General features: G+C 49.4%; 1 protein-coding gene across 6 annotated transcripts in view; it reads left to right on the forward strand.

Moving 5' to 3' along the window:
- Positions 1-14,939, forward strand: part of ASAP1 (ArfGAP with SH3 domain, ankyrin repeat and PH domain 1) — a 284,215-nt gene that overhangs the window by 258,139 nt on the left and 11,137 nt on the right. For 4 of the 6 annotated variants that reach the window (XM_054691980.1, XM_054691978.1, XM_054691981.1 and 1 more), the window contains 2 exons: positions 5,510-5,680; positions 13,900-13,969. In XM_054691980.1, the coding sequence (XP_054547955.1) occupies positions 5,510-5,680; positions 13,900-13,969 (241 nt within the window). The remainder of the gene's footprint in view (positions 1-5,509; positions 5,681-13,899; positions 13,970-14,939) is intronic. The other 2 variants (XM_054691982.1, XM_054691983.1) reach the window with 1 other exon arrangement.

Below are 14,939 nucleotides of genomic sequence, written 5' to 3' on the forward strand. Positions count from 1 at the left end.
TGTGTTTCCAGACTGCTCACAGCAGGACTTCAAATTCTGAGTTGACCCTGTGATGCTAGGATACAAGAGCACCTTCTGGTGACTTTTACCAGGGACTGGAAACATAGTGTATCCTGTAGCTCTCACGTTTGGAAAAGTGGCGATGTTTAGAATCGAGTTCTTCGGTGACATGGGTGAAGACCAAGCCGATGGTCTTGGCAGAGAGAACTCTCTGTTCTGTAGCCCTGAACAGTTTTCATTTCATTCCGTTGAGCAGCTGGAATGATGAGCATGTAAACAGGGTGTTGAACCTCATCATTTTCCATGGCAAGTATAGCAGAGGCCTCCATTTGTAGCAGAAATCCTTTCCACATCCCTGGTCTGAAGGATGATGGCCTCGTGTAAAGGCCAAAGCAGACACTCATGATAAAGAGCCCCACTGAGAAGAGGAATACAGACAAGAAAACCAGAATTATTCTGGAGACAACTCGGAAGTATTTACAAGAAACTCCCTTTGCCTCAGCAAAAAGCAAGGAGGTTTCGCTTGAATTCTTGAAGTGCCCTCAAGCACAGCTGCTTGAACAGGGCTAAAGGGGGTCAGAAGACTTGGCAACTCGGAACCCAACTCACCACCCTTAAACCTGAGACATACTTTTCGCTACCTAACCCCTCTTCAGATGTGCAGTCCAGCAAGGTTAAATCAAAGCTGTAAATTGAAGTGCAGAACTGTCTCACTGGTGATGAAAACTCCCCCGTAGACACACACTTACTGTTTATTTCTTAAGACAAAAGTTCTTCAACTTGTCAAGTTTGGTTTGTTCTTCATCTTAAAGCTAAAATCATGTTTTAGAATCAGGATTTTTTTAAAGCTGGCAGGATGTGAAAAGACTAACCCATAAGCTACAACCCATCGTGGAGCTGCAGTAGCTAATGCCCTGTTCTGTGTGTGCGAAGCCACATGTTCTGCGCTCACTGCATGTACAGTCATTCCCTGGTCACAGGGCCAGACTGACCTATTACTCCACTTCCCCAGGCCTTTGCTTCCCCCATGGAGCATGGAGATGATGATAGTTCCTTCCTTCTACACACACATGTGCACATGCAAACACACACACATGCACGCACGCACGCAATCCTTTTCTATGTAAATGTAGTGTCTTTATCTATGTTTTAATGTAATTAAGATAAACTTCTACTCTTTTCATCTCTGTACTATGAAAACCATTAGAAAATGATGATAAAATTTTCATTTGCATTGTCCAGAGTTATGTGGACATGACTTGCCATTGCCACTTATTTATAGCATGTTGGAATGCATAATCATACTTCTACAGGTAGTTTTCAAAAATTGTCAAGATAATTTTTGAAACTGTTCTGGGCCTTGTTTTATCTTTGAAATTTCAAATATGGGTGTGGTGTCCTTCCATGAAGGATGTCTGGGTTTTTCTTAACTAACAATTAAATGTACAAAGTCACTGAAAAAGACTCCTTCTGACATGCCCCATGAAATATTTTTACTGACCTGTGTTTAGTGCCCAGAATATGCCAGGCCCTGGGAAACGTAGACGGTGTGGCTCTTGCCCTCAGGAAGCCGACAGCCTGGGAAAGAAGAGAAGTGTAGCTCCCGTGCCAGGTATAGAATGTTTAGTGCTGTGGAGCCTCCTGGAAGTTCAGAGATGAAGCTGTTGCTGCAGGCCAAGGGGGTGGAGTAGAGAGGCTTCTGGATGACCCTCCCCAGAGGTGAGGAGGGTCTACTGTAGTGCCTCCCAATGTTCCAGCCCGTGACGATGGGGTGCCATCCACCAGAAGAGGAGCAGGGTGCTGGTGAGGCTGAGTTGGTACGCCTAGTGACGGACCACCTCTTAAACTCTGAGCCTCAGGTCTCTGAACCCTGAAATAGATCATGAGAACCATGAATGCTGCTTTCAAGGTGAGTTCCAGGTAATGTGTGCAGGGAGTTCCAGGTAATCTATGCGGGACTCTGCAGATAAGGCGCATGATACTCAGTAAACAGAGCTTGAGAGAATTTAAGAAACCAACCGGAGATTTGAAAAGAATGCCACTTGTGATTCAGGAGTGGATGTTCTTAAATGCCTGTATTCAGGTGTCGGTGAATGACGTTTAGAAGGACATTTCTGGACCCAGTGCAGACATTTCTCCTGTTGTTGAGAGCGTCCTATCTGGGAAGGTTTAATTCAGACCACTCCTGTGGCCTAGGAGTGTGATGTTTTCCCTTAGAGGGGGCTTTAGTGAACAGAGGAAGTACCAGCTCCTGGGAGGGACTTGGGATAAAACTGCAGGCTTTTGAGAGTGTGAAGTTTGCCCAAGATTGAAGAGCAAGGGTTCGGTCTGCAAATAGCCCAGAGTGAGCACAGTGCTTCGAGGTGCATAGCGATGTCACTTCCTGTGCTTCCTGCACTCCAGGCATGCTTCTGTGGTGGAGATCTCCCCAGGCTCATGATATCGAGGTGCTCGTGGCAACACAGCTCAGGGAAACGGGGGACCACCAGAGAGGAAGGTACAGCAGAATGTCCGCATGGCAGAAGAACCTGACGTCACCACCATACTGTTAGTGGGGCATTACCTCCTTATCTTCACAGGCCCCAGCAGACTTAAAATACAAAAATTATCTGAGTTCCCCCACCACCTATTATCTTCTGTCCCACTCCTATTTGAGTTTGTTTGATGTTGTGTTTATTCTTTTTCTATTTTTCTCTTTTATCTTTCTTTTTCGTACCAGAACTGCTTCTTTCCTCAGTCAGCCCTCAAATGTATTTTGCATCTAACAGCCACTTTATTATAGTTTAGAGATCAGTTATACATCTCTTAAGACTCTTCTGAACTCTTTAAATCTTATAGAAGTGTAAGTCTAGGGCCTCCCCGGTGGCGCAGTGGTTGAGCGCTGGGTTGTGAAGCCCAGCAGCCCCTGCAACACCGGGTTCGATCCCCGGCTGCTCCCCGGCCACCGGAGGAGGGTCCCACATGGCCGCAGACCTCTCCTGCCGCCCGCTGCTCCCCTCAGCAGTGTACTTCGGTCCTTCTGCCTGCTCTGCTCCCCACTCTGGCTCTGGTGAATTCTCTCACCCTCCCGCGCTTCTGACTGTACCCAGTGCTTGTATGTATAAATCAATCAATCAATCCAAAAAAAAAAAAAGTGTAAGTCTACTCTTCCTGGGGTTGAACAGAGTGTTTTCCACATTATGTTAACTCGTAACCTACTGGCCAGGATTTTGTGACATCACTCTATATCTCGTAATACAAAACGAGAGGTGGGTCTGTATTTCTGACTATGAAATTATAGTACGGAACATTCCTTTTCAAACCTAACACTGTCCTCCCTGCTATTTCTTCTCCTCCCTTCATTATCACCCTAAGTGAGATGTACAGTCTTGCTTAAGAATCATTGGCTTTAGAAAGAGGGAAGTAATGCCTCATCCATTCATTGATTCAACACTCCATTACTAAGTTCAAATTACAGCAGGCCAGAGAAAAGCCTGGCCCTAACAGAACCTGCATTCCAATGGGTGAGACAAGGCAATCAGCAATGTCACAGATCACGATTGGTGCAGTGAAAACAGAAGACTGAAGTATGTAATGACGGGGAACACTTAATGCCTTCATTGTTGAAATGATTCAGGAGGCTGAAGTTTGCTTGGTTTGTGGCTTCAGGATGACCCTTTGGTCTGATCACTCCTGAAATCACATACAGAAGCATCTCTGCTAGAGACATCGCTGCATTTGTGTTCTCCTTGGCAAAAGTATTTGTTTCCAGACAGGACTTGGAGCTGGTTGAATGACCTTTCAGATGCGCTATTTCAGGAAGTCCCTAGATGGCGATAAATAGGAAATTGCAGAGAATCTCATCATTGTCTATTATCTATTCTCCATTTATTTCCCAGAGGAAAGTTACACTTCCTAATACTGAGCGTTTGTTGTTGTTTTCCTGTTTTGTGCCAAGTGCACGAGGTGCTGGCTGCCTGGCTCTCAGGAACGCCCACCATCACGCTGTGAGGCAGGGTGAAGACTGGGCATTGCCTCCCAGGTCTGTCCCTCCTGTGGGGCCATGTGAAAATCAAGAGGCATGGCATATGTGAGCGCTTGCCTTTTGAAGCTACAAAGTATTACACAAATGCATGGCTGTAACAACAACCACTTTTTGTTACTTAAAATGGTTTCTGAAACTGCAGTGACTCGTGCCACAGTTAGGTGTCAGCTTGGGTTAACAGTGAGGCTTCCATCACTTCAGTAGGACAGAGAGAAGTATGAAAGTCTAGCTGGGGCCATTTTTATCCTAAAACAGATTATCGGCTTATTGAGATTGACAATATTTATTTCCAAGATGAGACTGTCTTTGAAAAACAGTGCTTTAAGTCAATGTGGGTACTGACCAGTCCTTGGTAATGGGAAATATCAAGGCTCGTGTGACCAAAGAAGGAAGCTAGCAGTAATCCAGATTTTCTTTTAATACACAGAATGTAGAAAGCTCTATTGGAGCCTTTCTGGATCCTCAGGTACCTGCTCTCCTGTGTTAAACATCTGGCGTGGCAGTGTTCTTAGCTTTTTTTTTTTTTTTTTCTTTTATTTCTTCCTTGTTTTTTTTTTCTTGTACTGCTCGTAGAAGCCACTGTTAAACTGTGTCCTGGATAGATTGGGCAGAGGCCCAGCACAGAGATGGTGGCTGACCAGCAACTTCTGTGTCACTTTGACAAACAAAACCAACGCCATATATACTATTCCCCGAATAGTTCTTCAGAACAAACTCCATTCTTTTCTGAAAACATTAGTGCAAAACAGTCAATTTTTGCAGTAATGGGGTGTGCGTGTGTGTGCGTGTGTGTGTGTGTGTGTGTGTGTGTGTAATAATGCCATTACTGCTATCCTATCTTGACCTCTGGATAGTTAGTCCTTTTTCAGATACATACAAATCAGTGTCTAAATCTTATAACTTGCCCAGTCGGCCAATCTAATTGGTCGTTTTTTATTTTTAAAACAATTCAGAATTAGAGGGAAAGAGTGTTTGGATTCTTCTTTTTTCCAAGTAACTCTTTACATAAGATCTTTCATTACTTCTAAAAGTCATTTTCAGAAGACATTCAGGCAACATTTGCTCGCTGAAGAAAAAGTTGTCATGTAGAGCATTCCACACTGAATACTTTGCAGGTGCAGCCTGCCCTCCTCCACTCCGTCTCCGCAGATGGTGCTGTGTGCCCGCTCCCTCCGCAGATTTCCTGTGATTCTTGCCAGTTATTCATTTGAAGTGTGTCCTTTTCCCGGCTGCACCTAAACCGTGATCTTCACCCATTGGCGTTCCGTGTTGACTGACACACTCTCCTGTGTTATCTTTTTTTTCACCAGCCATTTTCAAAGACCCTATTTGTGAGTAATGGATGGATGGACTTGGCCATATCCAGCCTTTTGCTCTTGTCTCTGTGTATTGTACCACATGTCGCTGTGTGGCAGTAATTTCGTACTGGCTTTTCTGTCATGAGACTGGGATTAACCTTCCTGCCCCCATTCGATTCCTTTCTAGGTCCAACTGGCCCACCTTCAACACTCCCTCTAAGCACCCAGACCTCTAGTGGCAGCTCCACCCTGTCCAAGAAGAGGCCTCCTCCCCCACCACCCGGACACAAGAGAACCCTGTCCGACCCTCCCAGCCCACTACCTCACGGGCCCCCAAACAAAGGCGCAGTTCCTTGGGGTAAGTCATGCTGAAGTCAGGGCCAGCGCTGCTAGGGCCAGGCAGCGCGTGGGTTCCGTGGGCAGTGGCCTCAGCGAGCAGACAGGCAGCACATACTGGAGGAGGGCTGGGTCACCCGCGAGTGAGAGTGTGCTGCCTCTCCAGGCCAAGAAACATTTTGGAAAAGAATTAGGATCATTTAAAAATGATGAGTAGTAAGGATCCGAGAGTTTCCTGTGCACCAGACACTGCTACGCCTTCCGCAGCATCACATCCGATCCCAGTGGCAGCTCTGTGAGAGGGATTGTCTGCCCCCTTCACAGATGAGGCCCAGAGGCTCGGCGACGCAGAGCAGCCCGCCCCCTCACACAGGCAGGGCGGTTTGCTTAAAGTCTAACTCCTTCCTCTGCGCTTCAATAATGGCAGCTCCCTCAGCCCAGCACTCGGGCACCCTGGTGTCAGCTCTTCTCTTCCAGCCCCTGTCCCAACGCTCGGCTCCCCCCACACTGGCCACCTTTCACCTCGGGGTGCACCAGGCTCTGTCTCTGCTGGGGAAAGAGCTCTGCTCCCCACACCTCTGCTGTGCCCCCACCTCTCGTCCTTGTCACCTTGAATGTTTGCCTTGGCCCTCGCCCCACTCAGAGGCTTCAGACACTTGGCACGGGTGGTGTTTCGTTTCTCTTTGGGTTTTGAGTCCCTCTAGAATGTAAGCTCCATGAGGGCAGGCACCTGGCCTTCTTGTTCTCTTCTGTGTTTGCAGGGCCTAGAAAGGAATCATCACTTAGAATAAATAGGCCTCCCCTGAGTCAGTAGTTTAACCATTTCAGTGACGTTGGCTGGAAATAACAGATTTCCATCTTTATCTACCTTTTTGGTTCTCCAAGAACCCCTCACTCACCTGCTAGCTAAATGAAGGACCAGGTGTCTCCCAGTGCCCAGCGGGTACCTGGCCTCGGCACCAGAGGCAGAGCAGCCTGCTGTGACTATGCCGCCGAGCCTGTGCTGCCTCCTCCTTTAGGCAAGTTTCACCCTGGCTTTTGTCCTCTGGTTTTTTAAGGGTACCTGATAGGCGGTTTAACTGAGTACTTTTAAACACCTCCTAAGAAATCTCTAGTGGGTGTTCTGGGGGTTTTGCGGGAAAATACCACTTCACCCATTAGCAGACTGACACACATGTGTGTCACCTCGCCCTCGGGCCATGGGCGTGTGGCTTCATCTGTTTACTTTTTCATTCAGCAGATCGTGTGCCTCTTGTTCAGGCTTTCTCACGTCAAGGAGCTCGTGGTCTAGTGGAGGGGACAGACAGGCGAACCATCAAAGCAAAGGTTCTTTACTGTTAGGTGACAGGTTAACTAAATAGTGTGGAAATGCTGAATAATAAGTATCACCTATGCGTGAGTGTTGGTGCCCAGGCGAGGCGAACGGAAGAACGAGGAGGCTGGCGCCCACGCCTCGGAGCCCAGCACCTTTGGCTCATCCTGGAGGTTTCCAGAGGTTGTGTCACAGGGCATCTGAGTCCCCAGATTTCATCCAAAAGGACTTCCCCCCGAATAACATCCCACTGAGAGTCGCTCGTGTCTTGTGCAAATTTTTATCCCATAAGTCACAAACTAATCTTTCTAGATAACACTCAGCTTTGATCCTGTTTGGTCAGGTTTTATTTCTGTGCTGATTATAGAGTGCTCATGTGCAGCTCACAGACTCAGTCGACAATTAAATCTACCAAGCATCTGTTTTCTGGCTTACGAAACACCAGTTTTCTTAGATTTCTTTCATATCACTCAATAGGAATACTAGCTGGGGGCGGGGAGTGGTCTTATGTTTCTCGCTAAGAGACAAAGCACCACCTCCTGCGTTAGTCATGCCCACTTTATGAGTTAGCGTCGAACCTATGGGAGATGCTGGCACTCAGCAGTCTGTTGGCTCTCTCGCCAGCCAGGGCTCCCTGACAGCCAGCCTTCCAGCACAAAAATCCAACCTGCCCACAGCAAAAGTGACTGTTCTTCACATCACAGACGGTGGTGGTCACCCCCAAACAGCCCCCAGTGGTGACAGGATGTCATCTTTCTGTGCTGGTGTGTGTGTCAATACTCAGAGGTGTCTGTAGACAAGGGTCAGGGACAGTCGTCTCAACAGGCCATGGGAGTCGCTCTGGTCCTAGTGTTGAGGCTTCATGTTGGGCACTCGGTGGCTGCTTGGTTTTATCCCAAAACCAGAGGGAGGCCCAGACTCGTACACAGGAGATGAGTCTCTCAGGCGACATTTCTCAGTGCTGCCTGAGATGAAGCTCTTTGCACTGCCCAGGAGCTGCATCCGGCTTGGCGGGGGAGACTCTAATCTTGAAAAGAGGGAAATACGCAGGTCTTTTAGCTCTGCACCGCGGGCATGGGCCGTGCTGCCATACTGAGGTCCAGTAGGTTCCAACTGCATTCTTTTTTCTAAAATTTAATCCTTTGTGCATAGTATGCCTGCTACCTACCCCAGGGCTTTGTTCCCTGCAGCCCAGGGCTCATTGCAGTGCTTCTGTTTGCTTCTCAGTCTTTCGCTGTGCATTGAGAGCTCTGTACAAGGGCATGTACTCCAGTGGGGACCTAGTGTCTTACTGCCTGGATTCCAGTCCATCTCTACCATTTGGTGGCTCGCAGCCACATCTTGGAATTGTTCCATACCATACCTCAGTTTCTCCTGCTGCAAAATAGAGCTGGTTATTAGTTCCTCTGTTGTTATAGTTAATTGTGAAGTGGCCACAGGAAAACCACATGCTGCTCTGGCCCAGAACACGCAAAGCACTCAGTAGATGTCAACTCCTGTGACTCGGGGGTAGATGTCACTGAAACCTGCATTCACTTTCTAGCACTGCCGTAAAGCGTTGCTGTGGAACTATTGTCCTGGACTGCAGAAACTTCTTCACTCCCTTCTGGAGGCTGTTGGCGCACGCTCCGGCAGGCCTGTTCTCCCACCAGTGGGGCTGGGAGAATCTGCTCCTCGCCGCTCAGCTCTGGTGGCTCCGGGCAGTCTAGGAGATCCCTCTTCTCCTCTCTGTCTCTGAAGCCCCCTTCACTTTCAGGACGCATGTGTTGTCTGCAGCTTATCCAGGGTCATCGCCTAAGACCCTTGGTCCAAATAAGGTCACATTTACAAGTTCCACGGGTTAGGTCTTGATATCTTCAAGATCTACCAGTCTACCCACTGGCCCCCAAAATTCACGTCCATCCCATGTGAAAATCCATTCACCTTACCCCAGTACCCCTCAAGTCTCAGCCCCCCATCTTTGCCCTCATTCTTTCTAAGCTCAAGCAGATGCCAGCTGTCACAGATCTGCTGGACTGCTCCCCCCCGACTCTATCTTGGGGTGCCTTTTCCAGACTGAGAAGGGAGAGTTGGGGATGTGGTTATTATCAGCAACTCACCCTGTTTGGATGTTTGAAAAGCAATATGGGTGCACCTTTGACCTAAAGAATCAAATTTACGGTTTTCTGCCAATGCCAATGCATTTCTGCCAATGCCAATGCCACCCCCATTTGTAGGCCACCTATTCACATGGCTCCTCTGTCCCTGGCCGACTCACTGGCATCATTGGCCAGCACTGTCACCCTGCATGACCTACCCTAGGCCCGCAGGCTCACTCGTTGGCCAGGAGGAGTGTCCGCCTGCACCCCAGGTGTTTCTGCCTCCCCTTCCTGCCTCTGGCCTGAGGGGGTGAAGGGTGCACCTCAGCCATGTGTGCACAGCAGCAGTGAGCCTCAGTGTCAGGCTCCACTGGTGGTGCCACTTTTCTAGGTGCTGATAATCAGAGCCACCCAGTCCCCCAAGCTGGCCTTGGGGACTCTCATTAATGAAGAGAGACCTTCCAGAAGGTTCTAGTTAAAAACAAAACTTTCAAACTATGCGAACAATTCAGTCTCCCCCAAAGCAAAAAGAGTGGGTATCAGAATCTCCAGTACAAACCAAGGCCTAGTGTTGCTTCGTTGACCTGTTTGAGCCCCACGGCTTCTGGGTGGCAGAACCAAGCGTGTTTAAGCCACGGAGGAAGGGCTCGGTTCAGCCGCAGATGGGTGGAATGGGCAGGAAGGTGAGCGGAGGTAACAGAGCTGAGACTGGTGGGGCAGAGATCCAAATCTTCAATGCTTCTGCCTCACAGTGGCTGGGCTGCTTCACTACCGAGCCTTTGTCTTTACATCTCCCAGACCGTATTTTGCAGCCTCTTAAATTCTGGACATAGGTTTATGACTGGGAAGAAAAAAGAAAGTGATGATCCATCATGGTTCAAAATCTTTAAGTAGAAAACTACCTTCTACCTGCCGAGAAGGTCAGTGCTGGCAAGTCCCACACACCCGTGCCCGGCACTGCGTCAGCACATCACCTTCTTCCCTTCCCTAAGTCTTAACTGAAGTTCCTCAGAGTGGGGGGTGCTAGCGCCCGGACTGAAAGGACACACGCTCCGAAAGTCTGGGTCCCCTGCTCAGGTTCTTGCAGCTGGTAAGTGGGGAGCCAGATTCACGTCCAGCCTGTGTAGCGGGGAGGGCCTATGCTCTTCACCCTCTGTGCTCTGTTCGGCGACTCCATCACCGCACCCCCAGCCCCCACTGTAGTTGTTTCTCTGCCCATAACCCAGCAGGTAGGCTGTGCCTCCGTCCATCTGCAGCTCGGAGCCCTGGTGTGCGGGGAGGGCCGCTCTGGGCTTTTTCCTGACAGAGTCACAGTGTGCACAGCCCCCAAAATAGCCCAGGCCTCCCATCCCCAATGCGGGCGCTGCCATCTGTCTCGGGAGACCGGAGGCGGGCTTGCCATCAGCAAGCAAATGGGCTTCTGGGCAGATTCGGGGCTTGTGGAGACCTTTGATTTTCGAAGTGGCACGTCATTAAACCTCACTTTGGAAATACAGTGATTTCTTTTTAACCTGCATTATAACAGACCAACACCTATTTTAAATCAATTTAAAATGAGGATGTAAACATAACAAAGTAAGATGAAATTAGGTGTGATCGTTTCACAGAATTCCTAACAAAAGGTCACATAGAGTGACTGAGTTGACCACAGATTTGACAATGGGGTTCTTAGAAGCAGGAGCAAAGAGAGAAAAAAATACAACTAATTACTTAGTTCACAGTGGCTACAAGATTAACCTTCACTCTTCAGATTTTTGAAATTAATACCTGAGAGCAATTTCCGCCAGGACCTCCATCCTTTGACAAGGATTCAGTTTTCCACAGCCAGTGTCATGGAATATGCTGGAAACTCAAGTTCTGATCCAGGTTTTACCCATTCCTACTTAGTGGTATCTAGAAATCACTTACATTCCTCATCTTTGGCCACCGGGACTCAGTCGTATAAGCATCTTTAACATAGAATAGATAATGGGTGAAAAACTGTTCTGCAAATTGATTCAGTTCTCACATTTCAAGGCCAGAACTTCCAGGTAAAAAGGCTTATTGTTTGAAATGTCTGTGGTGTGTACATCTACATTCTGGAAATAGTATTGGCCTTTGGGGAATCATTTCCTGGGCTTTCTTAGGTTTCCCAATAAATGTCCATATCAACTCCCCTGAACCTGTACTTCATTTTGCATTCAGTTCTCCCAGGTTGCTTCATGTGCAGGCTCTGAGCATTTATTGATACGTTACTATGTCGCGCATCTTATAAGCCACCGCAAGCATCCTATGAGATAGGGCCCAATTTCCTGATCAGGAAATTGAAGCACAAAGATGTCAAATGATTTGCATCAGATCACAAATCCCAAGACTTCAGAGCTGGGCTTGAAGCCTGTTTCTGACTCCAAGGTTCACCCGCTGTGCCAGAAGATTGGCGCCTCTGTGCCATTTGCTGCCGGGTCAGCACCCTCCTCACTGCTTGTAACTGCTGTTTGCAGCTCCTGAGCTGTGCTACATGGCCTCGAGTCTTGGCCACGACTTCTTCAGTTGCTTGCCCGGCATCTATCCCCAGCTCTCTCCCACAGGTCCGTAAGCTACCCCAGAGTCCCTTGCCAGATTACATGGAGAGAAAAAGGCTTGAGCTGTTTCCGGGTTTTTGCTCTTGCTCTCCACCCTTTTTTCAGAAGTCCCGTTTTCAGAAGTTTCTAAGCCACACTTCCCGGCACAGCTGGCCCCCTTTGCCCGCTGTGAGAATGACAGGCTCCCTGTCTGCCTGGGTGCAGGAGCCTGCCCACCCAGGTGTGAGGCGTGAGCTGTGGGTGGGGAAGTGGACAAGTCCGTGCTGTGGACCCCGTCTTTATTCAGCAGGCAGCCAGCAGCCGCTCCGGGCCTGAGGCTGGGCTAAAAAGTGGGGTTTCAAAGCCGAGCATGGCAGAGTCCTGTCGTTGAGATGCTCACTCACTGAGTAATGAGCTCTGAGTAATAATTGAATCATGTCCATTTGTGTCCTGTTCCCTGGGGTCCAGTGCTGTGCCCTGCACTCCACAGAGGCCTCTCACCCATTAGTGGGACCAGCACTGTTGTCCCCATTCCCTGGATGAGGTTGCTGAGGCAGAGCAGAAAGAGCAGTCTGAGCCACACCCACGGCTCTGCTGCTCCAGGCTTGCCTGGCCCCGAGCTCTGTACACCCGGCCACTCCTCTGTGGTTAATGGTTGTGGACAAACAGGGCCAAGGGAGTGGTCAAGTCCAGCTTGGGAAGATGCACAGGAATTGGCTTTGACGTGTTCTTTGAGGACTGTGTAGGAATGCGCCGTGAGCGGAAGAGGACAGGCGTCGCAGGGAGAAGGGACTGGGAGGCAGTGTTGCGCAGGCATGAAAACACAGTGTCTGGAGAGTGGAAGCAGCCTCGAGTGGCCAGAGAGCAGGGTGCAGTGGGCACTCTGGCCCTTGGGGCAGTGGCATCCAGCAGCGACCCCAGGCCTCAGGTCCGACTGCGTGAGGGCAGTCAGGGGCCTTTGCAGCCCTGATGTTCGAAGGCTTTCACCCTGGCAGCACCAGTTTAGCTGGTTTCTTCTTGTATCGCTGTCACAGTTCCCGAACCTTGTTGGGGGGACCCATCTTAGCCCTCTGCTAGCCCCCTCTCTGCCAATAGGCTATGTAACCCAGCTCTGACCCTTACCAGCTGCTTGACCCTGGGCAGTCACTTTACTTCTGTGTTTCTTCACATAGGAAGCCGAGGGTGATTGTGCCCTGCATCTCATAGACATAGTTCCTTCCTCAGCCTTGGCCTCTCCATCTACCTTCCAGTTTATGACCTCAGCTTAGCTGCTGTGGGCTCCTAGGCGGGGTACATGGGGGTCTGCTGAAGCAGGAGAACTCTGGAGTCTCCAGAGCCATGACTGGGAGAGCCCCAGTGACAGCTGCAGGTTCCCAGGGCTTCCTCAGGTGCCAGCAGCCTGAGGCTCGGCCTGTGCTACGCTGCTGCAGGTGGTTTGGCTCACAGAAGCTCCCATCCTATCCTGCCCAGTCCTCTGCCTTCTGGACAGAGCACACACAGCTGCTATTGCTGCTCCCCTGTTAGAAAGGGCTTTGCTGCTCAGAGGCCATGTCCCCCAGAGGGGACGTTCCCCACCCCTCTTAGCATTTCGACTGTAGACACTGTTTCCTCGTTTCCACCACAGCAGCCTACACGCACCTCCTCAACCCCCCCACACCCCTTCAGCCCGCATTAGTAGTGCCATTGCATGCAGCACACGTCTCCCAGGCCACCTCCTAAAGAGAGCAGTTTTATTTGCTTTATTTGTTTCTGCATCTCCTGCTCCACACTCATGCCTTGCACATAGCAGATGCTTAATAAATGTGGTGAACTTCAATGGACCATGAGTGGCAACAGTGGCCAAAGGCTTTGTCCAGCAGATGGCCAGGCACTGCCACCCCACTGAACCCTGACCACAACCACCGGTGGGTCGTGTGTTTCTTTTGTGATTCCCAGGGGACAGCCTCCTGGCTTGGGAACCTCTGGGTGAATTTGAGTTTCCTCCTCTTTCCCTGCCCCCAAGAACAGAACCAGCTGCTGGGCCAGCGGGACATCGCCATGGGCCTGTGATCAGAGCAGGCTCGCCGGAGAGCAGGCTGCTTGTCTTTTTGACATACTGCTTTCATCGCAAGGAAAGCATCATTAGCACCCAAAATAGTACTTAATTTTATTTTGCTTTGTTTTGTTTTACTGTCAAGAAAGCATATTGCTCTGGCCTGAGTCTTTAATGCTTTTCTAGAACCTGAGGGATCCCTTTCTGCCAGAGCCTGTGTCTCCATATCCCACTTGCCTTTCTGAAGATGTCATTTCTCGCCTTTCGCTTTCCCTGTAGGTAACGATGTGGGTCCATCATCTGCAAGTAAGACAGCAAACAAGTTTGAGGGACTGTCTCAGCAATCAAGGTAAGCCCTCCTAGGGCCTTCTCTCCCCCTGGCTTTTAGTTGCAATGGACAGAATTCTAGAAATAAAGTTTAGCAACGATTTACTCCACGTGTGTCCTGCCCACTGGCACTGATGAACATTTAGAAGCTAAATGTTTGCTCTTGATCTGCTTGTTCACTTTGTTGCTGAGCCATGAGAAACAGGTCTCACCTGGCCTGGCTCTGCAAACCGTCATCCGGGTTACAGGTAGGAACGGCCGAGGCTTCCCTGGTGATCACAGAGTATATCTGAATGAGCTTTTTATTTTTAAGTTTTGTTATTGTCCCTCATGATTCTTTTTTGCAGACTTAGGAATTAAAAAGGCTCCTCGGGGAAAACCAATAGCCCAGAAATTGTCAAACACAAAAATACAACTTTCCCAATTCCCAGTTTGTAAGGTTTTTTTTAGGCTAAACTAAACGCAGTGTTCCTTTCTTTCTTCCTCCCGCTGAAATGGGATCTTTGGACAGTCTCCCGTGGGCAGCGTTTATCCGATGCAGAGGGTTTTCTCTGGAGGCGTGATCCTAGATAAGGACACAAAGAGCCGCTTCCAGACCCAAAGCCTCAGGGGAATGGAGTCAGCTGGTGTGTGGGGGCCGCTTTCCAGAGGTCCGGACATCAAAACAGAATCCCCATTTCTTTGAATGCCACTATCTAATTTAATCTCTAACTCTGAGAAAGACCCAGGCACTGTTACCCTCACTCTTAGAGAAGAATCTGAGCCCCCAGAGAGATGGTGTGGGCAGGGCCCATGGCTGGTGCTCAAGCCGGATCTTCTCTAGACTCCATGTTCCCTCGTCCTCCTGCCTGATTCCATCTGCTCTGGGGACTCTTGAAAACAGAAGTTCTGATATGGAGAATGTGCCTGCCCAGTGCTTTTAAGTAGAATCCAGGGTCCGTGTGCACACGCACACGTTCGTGCTCGCAGCACGGCCAGCGCAGCGGCCTTGT

The sequence above is a fragment of the Talpa occidentalis genome, unplaced genomic scaffold (genome assembly GCF_014898055.3).
Source record: "Talpa occidentalis isolate TD23 unplaced genomic scaffold, MPIMG_talOcc4v2.1, whole genome shotgun sequence".
Lineage (NCBI taxonomy): Eukaryota > Metazoa > Chordata > Mammalia > Eulipotyphla > Talpidae > Talpa > Talpa occidentalis.